The sequence below is a fragment of the Stegostoma tigrinum genome, chromosome 4, assembly GCF_030684315.1.
Source record: "Stegostoma tigrinum isolate sSteTig4 chromosome 4, sSteTig4.hap1, whole genome shotgun sequence".
In the NCBI taxonomy this organism is placed as follows: domain Eukaryota; kingdom Metazoa; phylum Chordata; class Chondrichthyes; order Orectolobiformes; family Stegostomatidae; genus Stegostoma; species Stegostoma tigrinum.
In genome coordinates this window covers 57767014-57781490 of record NC_081357.1, presented here as the reverse complement: position 1 = coordinate 57781490, position 14477 = coordinate 57767014, and the positions used below count along the sequence as shown (strand labels likewise).

The 14477-nt window shown below is 38.5% G+C and overlaps 2 protein-coding genes across 2 annotated transcripts in view; one reads left to right on the top strand and one right to left on the bottom strand.

The window, feature by feature from the left end:
• Positions 1-14477, top strand: part of nt5dc1 (5'-nucleotidase domain containing 1) — a 514716-nt gene that overhangs the window by 76337 nt on the left and 423902 nt on the right. The gene's annotated exons all lie outside the window — the stretch shown is intronic.
• The window catches only part of LOC125452311 (uncharacterized), a 63792-nt gene that overhangs the window by 19065 nt on the left and 30250 nt on the right, over positions 1-14477 (bottom strand). Inside the window, exons 7-8 of the mRNA XM_059645059.1 lie at positions 12097-13920; positions 6797-6991 (exon numbers count right to left, since the gene is read on the bottom strand). Coding sequence (XP_059501042.1) covers positions 6797-6991; positions 12097-13920 — 2019 coding nt within the window. The remainder of the gene's footprint in view (positions 1-6796; positions 6992-12096; positions 13921-14477) is intronic.

Below are 14477 nucleotides of genomic sequence, written 5' to 3'. Positions count from 1 at the left end.
TCCAACAACTGAATGGTGTAGTGGAGACATTTGATGGCAATTTATTTGAAAAGCACGGGACATGAGAGAGAGAGATTCACAGTGGTACTACCCTGCATGGTTAAAAGAACAAAATAAATGCCTATTATAATTTTTAAACATAAGGCAATATCAGAAATCAGATTTCCTGAGAATTTTATACTTGTCCATGACAGTGGTTTGATGAGAATGGACTGAAGTCGTGGGTTAATAATTTGTGGAATAGGCATTCCTCTGGCCCACATTTAAAAAAAACAGTTTCTTATCAATGTGGGATATGTACGTATGCAGTTTGACAAACGCAATCAAGAGCCGCTTGTGAAGAAACAACACCTACATCGCAGCTATGCCAGACAGTTTACTTTTGAACGTGTGCTGCTGTAAGCCATTCAAGGATCATGTTCATGCTAAAGGAGATAGATAGATATGGACAAATGTTCAAAAATAACTTTTACAGAGTGAAAATATGCATATTGGCTCCTTGATGTTTTGTTTAGTTATCAAATTATTGCATGTTCTTAATGCGCAACTGTTATCAGATGCTTCAGAAAATTTAAAATCTGTAAGTTAATGGATGAGAGTGAGATGCTTTGTTGTGGATGATGTGTTCTAGTCTAGTAAGATCCTAATGATATCATAACCAAAATGACTCAAAATGAATTTGATGAACCCTTTATTTTGGATGTCAAAGATACTAAATTTAAAGTTGTTTAAATATTTTGTTTATGAGTAAAGATATCCTCGTAGAATTAATTCATGCCCTCAAATGTGTCACATTGATTTGATTTGAATTACTGGTTTTATTTTTATTAGCCTAATTTAAAATGTTGACTACCCACATCAAGACCATCAGCCGGGCAATCCGATTTCCATTTTTGGAAGAATCTTGCAAGGTTTCACAAAGTTGTCTCATATCCCATGGCTTATATTTTAATGTTAACAAAAACATACCTAACATCTTGTCTCTTAGCTAACTAACATTAAACGCAAGATGAAGTCAGCAAGCTACACAATTACATTAAGTATTAAGATAATAAAGTGTGAAGCTGGGTGAACACAGCAGGCCATGGGCTGCTGTGTTCATCCAGCTTCACACTTTATTATCTTGGATTCTCCAGCATCTGCAGTTCCCATTATCTCTGATACATTAAGTATTAACATGTGAAAGTATCTTAGATTAACTGATCACTTAGCCTTCTTGGGTGTCAGATTTTGCTCAGTGGTAGCACTCGTGTATTTAAGTCAGATGACTTGAGATTCAAACCATAAGAACGGCAGATCTGTAAATCAGGAACAAAAACAGAAGTTGCTGGAAAAGCTCAACAGGTCTGGCAGTATCTTTGAAGTAAAGTATCAGTTAATGTTTCAGAACTATTCTGAGGAAAGGTCACTCGACCTGAAATGTTAATTCTGATTTTTTTTTTTCTTCACAGATGCTGCCAGACCTGCTGAGCATTTCCAGCAACTTCTGATTTTGTTCTTGACTTGAGATTCAAGACCAACTCTGTAGAGTTGATCCTCCATTGCAGTATTGAGGGTGTGCTGTAAGGCTGGATTAATCATATTTTTCAAGATCCGTTTTAATCACGTAGATTTTCAGTAATTGCTTATTTATACATGCCTAGCCATATTATTCAATTTTACTTGCATGTTCCCATCTCCCAAGTTGTTTTACATTGTTGTACTTTGAGTTCGTCAACAGTATGACATTATAAAGAGCAGACAAAAAAACAATTAAAAGTGCACATGGCAGCATATTCAATTGACAAGATATTTGGCACAATTTATACCTATGAGTCAGCATAACTAGTTTGTTATTTTGGGACTGAAGTGGTCAGTCTTGTAGTCAGATTTAAGCAACATAATGTGCGTAGGGAAAGAGAAACAAATAGATTTCTCATATTCAGTTTTGTTCTCTGTGCCTAAGGAAGGGATGTACTTGCCTTAGCGAGTGCAATGAAAGCTCACTAAATTGATTCCTGGGATGAGAGAATTGCTGTGAAAGAAGATTGACTGGAACACTATCAAGTTTAGAAGAATGAGAGATGATCTGTTTGGTTGTTATGCAATTCTGCAAGTGCTTCCCAGGTAAATATTGTGAGATTGTTTCCCCTGTTTGATTCAACCCTTGCGATTCAATTTTCCTTATTGGCTCTTGTACAGTATAATCCAATAGTGAATAAGATTTGTACATGTTGGAAAATTCAACACAAAAAGAGTTGTTATCCCAAAGTAATGTTTACTGTTGTTTAGTCTCTCTAAAATGTTACATTTGCAAAAAATTGAAGGGCAGTGGGAGATGTCAAGTAATGTGAGATATTAAAGAAGGTAACAGTGCGTACTCTTGAAGTAAATATTGACAAAACCTTTGAAAGTGAGAAAAGCAGCTGTAAGGGAAGTGTGGTTAGGGCAGTGAATTTCAGAGCATTGCTTTTGCTGAAAGCTGAACCATGGTACAAGAGAGACATTAAGTAGAATACAAAGCATGTAGGATGCTTTCTAGCACGTAGACAGTGGAAGATTGAAAACTGAGTGGGCAGTGTTTTGTTATATAAAGAACCTGCAGGTGGGTTATTGGAGACCTATGTGAAGATCATAGGAGAAAATAATTCCTGAGGTAACCAAACAGTTGTGGTTTCATAGTCTCCCTGCCTCTGAGCCAGCCAACCCAAGTTCAAGACTCACCAATTTCAGAGGTGTGTTATAACATCTCTGAACAGGTTGATTAGAAAATATGAGAAAAACAGAACCTCTGCTTCACTAGGGCTATAGTAATACCAGAAATTGGCAATATTTCAGTTGTGTAAGGAATGATTTTAGCGGTGCAGTCAATGAGAATTAGATATCACAAGCGAGGATACTAATTTCTAAGATTATCTTTACCATCCAGCAAATGCTGGATAATTTAGCCAAGGAGAGAGTTATGTTTTTTTTGTGGGTGGTTGACCAGAGCTTGTAAGTTGAAATCTTTTGAGCGACGATTAAGCTTTTCTGCTATTGTGTTCTGAAAATGTATTTCCATCTTATTTATCTTTATATTATAACAGTTAATGCTTTCTGATTCAATCATTTCATAATGTTATCTCATATGATACAAATTCCCATCCTTTCTCCCCTTAAATTCTAAATCTTGACATGGCTTCAAAATAAAGAAGAATGAATTGAATAAGTGCTCATTTTATTGTGTGCCTGGGAGAGGAAGAGTAGACGGAATTGTTTCAGTGCATTGCATCATGTTATTTCAGTGCTTATTAATTGACCAGTTTCAGTTTAATGGAAGTCAGATCCAAAGTTATGTGATTTGAACTTTTAGTTTTTAAGCATAAAATAAACAACAAGTAGTATGCAATTATATTGTGTACTCCTTTCATGCCAAAATTGTCTGTGAAGACGTCATGTGAAGGTCAATCCAAAAGCAAAAACCAAGTTCACAGCCACGAGGACAGCAGCCAAACCACCGTCATGAGCCTACAATATCAAACAGAGCTGGATCAGTCAAAGCAATTCAGGGAAATTCAAAATAAACACACCAGGCAGATATAGCTAACTGCTATTAATCGAAGAAGTCAGTCCAGCAATCTGTCCTACGTAGTACTGGGAATTCTGTAAAATGTGTTTGACACTCATGACCTTTGAAAGAGCAACTCAGTAATTGTGACACACAAGAGTGTCAAAGTTTCTATCATCATTGCGGACATTTCCATCATTAATTCATATGATAACTTTGGTAAAATGTGATAAGCAAAACTGATAAAAGGGAGAAATGTAAAGCAGCCCAGCCTGAAAATATCACACAACATAGTGCAAGAAACTATGTAGGCGTGTATGTGGGGGAGTGGCATTTTACTTTCAATCTTGAGTGTATTGCTAGATCTGAATGAATGCTGAAGCCAGGGCACAGCATGTCCCTATGAACTTAGAACATAGAACGTAGAACAGTACAGCACAGTACAGGCCCTTCGGCCACTATCTAACCTACATCGCTACCTTATACTATCATCCATATGCCTATCTAATAGCTGCTTAAATGTCCCTAATGAGGCCAACTCCTCTACCCTCTCCGGCAATGCATTCCATGCCCCTACCACACTCTGAGTAAATAACCTACCTCTGACATCTCCCCGATATCTGCCTCCTTTCACTTTAAAACTATATCCCCTCAAAAGCTACCTCCACTGTAGGAAAAAGTCTGGCTGTCCACTCTATTTATACCTCTGATCACCTTTGTACACCTGTATCAAATCACCTCTCATCCTTCGTCATTCTAAAGAGAAAAGCCCTAGCGCTCTCAACCTTTCCTCGTAAGACCTTCCCCCAGTCCAGGTAACATCCTGTTAAATCTCCTCTGTACCTTTTTCTAATGCTTCCACATCTTTACTGTAATAGAGGTGACCAGAACTGGACACAATACTCCAGATGTGGCCAAACCAAGCTTTTGTATAGTTGGAGCATAATTTCACGGCTCTTGAACTCAATCCCTCTATTAATGAAAGCTAACACACCATACGCCTTCTTAACTCTATCCACCTGGGTAGCAGCTCTCAGGGAACAGTGGACATGAACCCCAAGATCCCTCTGCTCCTCCACACTGCCAAGAATCTTTCCATTAACTCTGTATTCTGCTTTCAAGTTTGTCTTTCCAAAATGAATCACCTCACACTTTTCCAGATTAAACTCCGTCTGTCATTTCTCAGCCTAGCTCTGCACTCTATCAATGTCCCTTTGTAATCTAGAACAGCCCTCCGCACTGTCCACAGCATGACCCACCTTTGTAGCATCTGTGAACTTGCTAACCCACCCTTCCACTCCTTCATCCAAATCATTTACAAAAATCACAAATAGAAGAGGACCCAGAACAGATCCTTGTGGTACACCACTCATAACTGAGCACCATATTGAATATTTTCCGCCCACTACCACCATTTGTCTTCTCAGGGTCAGCTAATTCTGAACCCAATCTGCCGCATTTCTCCCCATCCCTTGGGCTGGTAAAACTTTCTGAAACAGGGCTGCTGCACTACTGTTGCTAGTTCCAGCTGTGATTTTTGACTCTGTTTATGTTGTTGAGATTGAGAACAGCATCTTGCAGTTATATAGCATATGTAAGATAGCAAAATATCAGAAGATACTTTACAATGAGCACTATCAAACAAATGTTTTGAACAAGCCACATAAAGACGAAAGTTAATGAATACTTGTTAACAAAGGTAACCAAAAGTTTGGTTCTTAAAAGTTGAGGGTGGGAATTTTGAAGCTTAAGGCTTAACTAATTGGAGTGGTGAAAAGTGTTTTGAGTTAGTTTGAAAGAATGGATGATCTTTTGGGCCAGTTGCTGAAGATCTGTGGCGTCCTGTCCTGGCAAGGATTCAGGACCTTAAGAGCAGACAAAAAAATTTAATCCAATCATGATCACCAACAAGGGCATAAATAAGAAAGAAAGATACTGGCTTTTATTCTTCAGTAGTGACTGAGGAAGAGTCCTGGAGAAATTTAATGAAATTCTTGTGAAATAATTAGTTCCAACATTTAGGGGGTATTTTTGCATATTATGTTGACTTATTAGGAAGTTTCTAACAAGGGAAATGCCATTGGAGTACTTGAAAATGTTGTAATGTCAGAAATGCAAGAAGTTTGACTTCTGACTCCTGATTAGATCTAGGATGAGAGTTCTCACAGACAGTGAGGTATACTGCTTAAAATTTTTGCTTCAGATTCAGGATCCCTGCATGATTGTTGGTCAGTAGGTGTTTGAGGTGACCACGTCATGTTTTCTCCAGCATCTAGCAAGCATTTGTTAAGGAAAAAAGTGATCAGAGGAAGGAATTCCCTGCTGCTGCCTAATTCGCGGGACTGTAAAGATAGATCTTGCCTTGTGCAGGGTGACCTTTGCTTTTTGTACATCTTAAAGTTGTGCCCCAGAAATTCCAGCGTTCTTCTAAAAGTGGAAACTCATCAAACTTCACAAAATGTTTATCCTTGACAAATGTCAGAAAAATCTGTACTTGGTTAGAATGGATGGAGAAAAGAGTGACAAAACTGATAAGATTTGTCTTATCAGTGTGATGATTTCTTCCAAAGCAAAAAGAAAAGCTATGAGAAGCCTATACAGCCTTTAAAAAGTATCTAAAATCTTAAGTTATATTGATCAGGTGAAGCTGTCTTATTGCTTTAAAGAATATTCAATTAATGCAAAAAGACAAAGAAAGAAATGGCTGAATTGCAAATATACAATAAATATCAGGAAACAACAATCTATCAAAGTCAAAATGAGTATTCCTAAGTATAGCACAGTATAAGAGGAATTAGCTAAGTGGCTTCTTTGTCAAAACTCTGCTTTTCCCTCATATTCCATTCTTATCAAACTCAGCTCACATTCTTTGCACATTGCCTGTACTACAAAGAAACAATAATTAATCCATAGTTAGCTTATCAACCTGATAAATTAGAATTGTAGTGAAACACTTAAGGGTGAAGACTGATATGACCCACAAGCTGGCACTTTTAATATTAGACACAGACAAAATCTTCAGTTTTTAGGCATGTATAGAATTGTGGGGGAACGAGGAATAAGTGATGCACGATAGTAGGTTTAGTGTCAGAAAATGAATCCTTATTTTGTTGCTGTGCATGCCTACTCAATCTTCTCCCTTGGAGAGTGTGTGCAGTTTTGGATGGATTTGTAGGCAGACCTGCATTAAACTGTATAAACTCTACATAGCCAACAGGTATTGGAGTGAAAATTGAACCAGAGGTTTGCTTGTAGAGGCAGGAGCACTACCATTGAAGCGACTCAAGTCAAGTCTAGAAAGCATTTCTTTTAAGAAAGAAAAGAGCCACAGAGCAATCCCTGCAACAGGAATGGAGTAAATCTTGATCTTTCTCATATGCAAGTTATAGTTGTACCTGTCAAGACTACAGATCAGTGCCATGTACGCTTGTACAAAGCCAGTAAAGCCGACAATAACAATAAACACTGGAAAAAGAAGTAAAAAAATTATATAACTGCACAAGAACTCAGTCAGCATTTGTGAAGAGAAAAGTTAAGGCACTCCCAAAATGTTCAAACTTCTCTTTTCTGTTTGTGAATGCAGACTGAGAATCTATGAACTTACAGTACCTTCTGTTTTTATACTATACTCGGAATATTCACAAACATATTATCAAAGGAGAGATTGATTAGAATAGGATGATAATACAACCTAAGGAGAGGGTAGGGACGTATATGAAAGAACAAAGAACAACCTGATTTCTCCAGAACGAAGATGTGGAGGCAACCAATAGACCTGATAGCATAATCCATTTTTCAGCAAAAAAACAACCTAAAAGATGAGAAGGTAAGCGTTAACCATGGAAAACTGAGTCAAAACTCTAAATATAAAAAAGTCAGTAAGAAAAGCAATTATGTTCAAAATTAGTGATATGTATACATACTTAAACTTCATGTCAAAACTATTCTTGTACGGCACAGAAAATAGAATCCCTTTCTTCACAGGGGCCTCAACCAAACCTTGCAGAATCTTTCTTTGCCTGCGTGCCTGACTCCATTCTCAGCCATGCAGTCGACTCTTGGTGTAAATGGACTTTCAGGAATTAGCCACGCATGCTAATTAGCTAGTGCCGCTTCTACCCATGGAGCAAATAAAAATTATTTTCAAACTAGGTGGCTGTTGTCGGAGAGGGCGAGGCTTTGCGTTTGTGGAAGGGTCTTCAGTTTTAATACTCAAGTCACTAATACCAGGTAACGGAATGCTCTCTTGACCAGTATTTTGTGATTATTGATCAATTAAGTTTAAAGGACTGCTTCAAACGTGTTGGCAATTCATGCATTGAGAAAAACAAGGTGTTGGTTGTGACTGATATTGTAGTAAGAAAAGTACATCAGATACTCATGTAAATTTTTATTTAATTGCCATGTATTTTACTGTTAAATATCTGAAACCTCTGGGTCAGACAACTATATATGGAGATCTTATGCACAGTATGTAGGATTCCTCAAATCTTACACTTGACCCAAATTTTTCTGTTCTGCTTTGAAAAGGTGCATTTAGTGTCAAGCTCACTGTTTATTAGCAGCACTGTATGCCAGATGTCATTATATTTTGATGGGCCATGTGCACACAAATATTCAGAATTATTTTGGAAATATGGGATAGAATAATTATATCTGCAGGAATTTAGAAATTCAAGTCTACCTATTTGGTGGAGGAGCAAATTATTGCAGATGCTAGAATCTATACTGAAAACAAAAAATGCTGGAGATCTCAGCCAGTCAGGGGGCATCCATGGAGAGAAATCAAGTTAACATTTTGAGTATAAATAACTCTTCATCAGAGCTGAAGTGGAGTATGGTGGGGACAGAATTTATGCAATAGTGAGCAGAGTGGGTGGGCTGGAGTGGTAAGGGAGAAAGGATGTTGATTGTTTAGATTAAGTGATTGGAATGTGAGAATGTAACCAATTTGTACACATTTAATCTTTCTTTTTGTACATTGTTTTAAAAAGAAACTGGGTATTGGAATTCTTCCAGTTGTACATCTGAATAATGCATGTCATGCATATGTAGTATGGAAGGCAGATGTAGTTTGTTGCAATGAATTTTTCATTTTTTTCCACTTTTGGTGTGTATTTTTCTAAATAAATTCCTCCTGATTTGTATAAGGTTTGCATAGAAATTTCAAGGTGGAAACAGGCTGTTTAGCCCATTCCATTTGTTTTTGTGTTTATTGTCCACATGAGAAGTAAACTAATCCTGTTTAAAATGTGGAAATTGCAGATAGACAGAAGGGGATTTCATGTGACTGTAGAAGTACAGATTCTTTTGCTTCCAAACCAAGATGATTTTTTTCAAATACTGATCTGATGTAACGTTAACTGTTTCCATTGTCACAACATTAGTTATGCAGAAATGACTGGAATTTCAATGGTGGAGATTGGCATCTTGAAACATTATGCAGACAAGACGATCTCTGATTTGTACTGAAATTGCAGTAATGTGTTCGTTGGCTTGGGTGACAAGATACTCTGAGTTGATGGGAAAAAAAATGTTTCTGAAGGAAAATATGAGCTGAGGTGTTTGATAGCTGTGAGATGCCCTCTCCTCCTAGTTGCCCAGTTTGAAAATAATTTTTATTTGTTCCTTTGTTACAAGTTGTACTTGCTAATCAGCATGCATGGCCAATTCCTGAAAATCCAAATGCACTAAGAGTCATCCACGTGGTTGGAAATGGAGTCAGGCCTAGTCCAGGCAAAGAAAGATTCTGTAAGGTTGAGGTGAGGTCTCCGTGAGGAAAAGGATTCTGTTTTCTGTGCCATACAAGAATAGTTTCGACATGAAGTTTAAGTATGTATGCATATCCCAAAACTTCTGACGCCTGGACCAAACCTAAAGGAAAGTGGTTACTGCAGTCATTATTGTTAGTTTGTCAGATGGTAATCTGTTCATTTTGATTGTGGTTTTAAATTGTCCCAATGAACATTTTTCTTCTCAGATTATGCAAATATAGATTGAATTTGCTTGTGGACTTTTGAAATCAGTGAATTCCCGTGAGCTTAATTGTCTTAACTTCTAATTCTTCACATTAGACAGAATTTCACAGATTGGTTGTGGATTCCCATATTGTGGGTGGAAATTAACCTCTTCACCTACATCACTTTTGCCAAAATTTGTATTTCACTTGTTTCAAACTGTCACTGGGAAAGTTTTTGCTATTAGCTTGTTTTTTCATTGGGGCATTGTTTTGTTTCGAGTTCACGCAAAGCCCTAATAGTTTCCACAGGGGCAAAAGATTTACTAGAAGTCAATCATTTAACAATATCTGACAAAATACTTTATTTGACTCAAAAGAAGACATTTGACTCCCTCAGTAATCATACATTTGCAGAAGGAACTCTGAGTAACATTTATCAATCATATTACAAGATAATATGTTCTGTTATTTCTTCTAAAACCATCAGCTTGACTTCACAACTTAGATTTGTTCTAAATAATATTATGTGAAAGTTGAACAACAGATGGGAAATATGATGTACGGTGCATCGTAGCTTTTTTTTACACTATTCCCTCCTGGCCTACCCTCTATACTCTTTGCAATAGCAACTTAGAATCAGTCACAAGCATTTTACATTTTGTGGCTTTTAGTCTCGCTATTTTACTGCACAGTTTTGAATACTTCTTTAAATTCCATTAATTGTTCTGGGCAAAGATGGTTTAAAATGTGTGTATTGCAGATAGACAGAAGGGGATTTCATGTGACTGCAGAAGTACAGATTCTTTTAGACACAGAGGTGATTCTGCCCCAAACTGGGACACTGAATAATTAAATGCTTATATATGATAAATGTGATAATTAGGTTGCAAGTGTTGCAAGTTTTCTACATTAAAGATAAAAAAGGACTCCACTTAGAAATCATGAAAATATTTCAGTGATAATGGGAACTGCAGATGCTGGAGAATCCAAGGTAATAAAATGTGAGGCTGGATGAACTCAGCAGGCCCAGCAGCATCTCAGGAGCACAAAAACTGACGTTTTGGGCTTCACCTGTGTGTACTGTATGTAGGTGGTGCAAATTTAAATGACAACATCTTTGAGCTTTAAGAAGATCAATTGTTTGGCAAATTAGTATGATGAGCAGATTCATGGGTGGTATTGTGTTCTGCTTGATCAGCATCTCGCTGAAGATTTAGTAGACTTTCAGTTTGCAACATATTCCAGCACTTGAAATGCAGAAGTATTTGGAGAAACTCGGCAGGGTTTGACAGCATCTCTGGAGGAAATGTAGCATTAACAGTTCAAGTCCAGTGAGCCATCATCAGAACAGCTCTGATGAAAGGCCATGGGATTTGAAACATTAAATCTGTTTTCTGTCCCCAGATGCTGCTAGACATGCTGAGTGTCTCATCAATTTCTGCTCTTTTTTTCAGATTTCCAGCATCTGCAGTTCTTAATATATTGCTGTTGTTATATTTCAGCAGTTCAATATTGTGTAGTTGGTATAACATCTAACATGTTCATTCTTTTCTAAAACCAAGCACAAACATGCTCAGTATTATAAAATTAATGCGTAACATAGATGCTTGCACGAACAGGAGTAAAATTATATATAAACAAAGTTATATATGATATCATTTACTTATACACAAAATCTCCTATTGGTAATATGACTTGAAATTTTAAAAAACTCTCATTTCCAATATAGTCATTAAGAAAAATCACTGTTTACATTTGATGTTTATTTTGGTTTTGAAGAACAGGCATGTCATAAACAGAACAATGGAAACATCAATAATTATTGCTGTTGAAAAACTAATAGTGTTAACTAAAATATGGAAACTATACAACATATTCTGAGCCTTTACATCCTAAAACCTCAAGTAGTAAATTAAAATAGATATTGTAGACTGATTTTAGTTGGAAGACAATGAGTACAGTTTAAGATTACACTTGAGGCTGTAGTTACATTGTAACTAGCATTTGTGCAAAACAGTTTTGCATCATGCCAACTCTAAAGTTGCAAAAGGAATCTTAGGTTTGTCCTAATTTTGGAGTGAAGTTAATGTGAGACTTCCAGATGTCCACTATGACTTCAAAACTGCTTTTCACCGATGCTGCAATTGTAATGTAAATGCAGCCCAAAACTGCCATTTCCTGTGGCGAGTAGCATACTTTTAACATTAACATATATTGTTTGCAGGAATGCTAACAAAGTGAGTACCCTGAGGCAGAAACATTGTGTGGGAGGACATTATAAAATGATCTGTGATATTGTTAGTTACTCTTTAAAAACAAAAATTTGCAGTGACCAATTGGCAAGAATACATATAAAAACTGACATTGTTAGAAGTATATCAGAAACAATCTGTTTGATCTGCACAAACACTGAGATTACATAATCTTGCCTTTAGCAATTATGATTTTTTGATCAATATAGTAATGTTAAATTTCTGTGATTTTTTGTTTTGCACCGACATTTGTTGGATATATATGCCATTTTTCATAAATTTCCTTATAATCTCAACTGACTTGGTCAGATTTAAACCCTCAACTCTGCCTTTTTAAATTGACATACATCATGATGGTGTTATCAACAACCCAGAAAATGATGAATACATATATTCAGAAGAATACACACCATTAGACTTTTCTGCAGGTAATTGCACATATACTTTGTCATTTTCATCCAAATGTAAGATAGCTGTTCCTGATGCGTGGTCAACGTATTGTGGTGTATATTCATCATACGTGTACATTACAGGTTCATCATTTTTATATAATGCCACCCAAACATTTGCTTCCTTAACATGTACATGATAAAAAAATTGGTAGATACCAGATATTTCACATGTGAAAATTCCCTTTGATGAATCATAGTTGTTATTTGAATTGGTCAGTATCTTGTCAAACACTATTGGTTGCCCTTTGTGAGGATATGGCTGGGAAAGAATGGCTGTAAATGCTGGAACAGGACTCACCATGCCACCCGAATCAATGTAACCACTATAACCTGCATATTTTCCTTTTGGTACAATAATTTCACCTGGTGGACCTGCTGGACCAGGGGCTCCTGGAATGCCTGGTGGACCAATTGCTCCTTTTGGTCCAGGTGGACCAATTGGCCCCTTTATGATTTTTGCATTAAATTTACTTGGAGGACCCGGTGGTCCTGGCACCCCAGGATCTCCTTTCACTCCTGGATGTCCTGGAGAACCTGGACTCCCGGTAAGACCTACTGAACCAGGTAATCCAGGATGCCCTTTCTCTCCAGGTTTACCTGGAGGCCCTTGTGGCCCTTGAGGACCTTGAGGACCTGGACTCCCTGCTTTGCCACGTGGCCCAACAGGCCCTTTATCACCTTTTTCACCAGACGGACCTGGTGCTCCTTTTTTACCCTCCGCTCCTGACTTTCCTGGCGGCCCGGGTTTTCCTTGCTCACCTTTTGGTCCTGGCTCACCTTTTGAGCCAGAAGGCCCTTCTGGACCCCTTAGTCCTGGATGACCTTTCTCTCCTGGTGCACCATCATTACCTGGTGGACCTTTTGGGCCTTTTGGTCCTGGTGACCCAGGTGGTCCTGCAGGGCCGCGTGGTCCAGGTTCTCCAGACGATCCTTTCTCTCCTTTATCTCCAGGCTTTCCCATCAATCCAGGAGAACCTGGGTGTCCTTTGAGTCCTGGAAGGCCTGGCTTTCCGACACCTGGCAACCCAGGTGAACCTGGCAAACCTTGCAGACCAGGATGACCCTTCATCCCAGGAACTCCTCGTGGTCCCTGTATTCCAGGCCTCCCAATTCCATCTTTACCAGGTGGTCCTGATGGACCATCTTGGCCTGGTTTACCTGGATGTCCAAGGGACCCTGGTGATCCTTTTTCACCTTTGTGTCCTGGTTCACCATTGTGACCTGGGGGTCCTTTGAGTCCTTTACCTTCTGGACCAGGTGGTCCTTGTGGACCACGGGGCCCTGGAGCACCTTTATCACCAGGACGTCCTGGACTTCCAAGCCCTTTATCTCCTTTTGGCCCTGGTAAACCAGGGTATCCTGGATCCCCTTTTCTTCCAGGAAATCCAAGTGTTCCTGGAGGACCTGGTGATCCTTTCGGTCCTGGTTTCCCAATAACAGATAACCCAGCTGGTCCGGGTGGTCCACTAGGTCCTGGAGGTCCCCTTGGCCCCTGCATCCCCTGAGATCCCTTATCCCCTTTTCGGCCAGGAGATCCTGGCACCCCTGGCTTTCCTGGTTCTCCTGGGCCACCTGGTTTTCCAATAGCTGATAGTCCTTGTGGTCCGGGTGGTCCAGGCTTACCAGGATGACCTGGCAGCCCAAACCCTGGCTTTCCTGGGTATCCTGGTGGACCAATTGGTCCTGGTAATCCAGGTGGACCTGGTGGACCTGGCTCTCCATACTGTTCTTCTGTTAAAAATAAATAAATGCCATTCAGGTTGTTGTGTTAGAATGCAATTAGTGTGCAGTATATGTTGTATTCCAAAAAGAATTGAATTCTGTTTGTTTTTTGTTTGCACTTGTCTATCTATGCTTTACAAAATACCTCAGGAGACCAAAGCCATTGTCACGAGGGAAAAAGTGCTCTTCTGTTCCCTTTCTGTTAAGAAAGGCTGGTGAAATATTATTTCATGTATCATTTTAAAGCTCAGGAGTATCTGATGTAGTATCATTAGAATACAAGCAATAGGATCTGATTATATTAAAACAAATCTAATTTTAGGAGGGAAAGAATTGAATTCCTCTGCCAGTAACCCTGGTGGACGTTAATGGCTTGGGTAGGATTTGTTTCCCTGTCTTCACTGAATTGGGGTACACCTGAGGCATTTAAATTTAGTCTGAGTCAGGAAATTTGGTAGTCACTGCTAGTAAATTGTGGGGGGTGCAGGAATTACGGATGAGCGGGAAAGAGGTGAGGTGCTTGCATCCCTGAAAAGGAGAATTAAATGTCCTTATAGCTTGTTTTG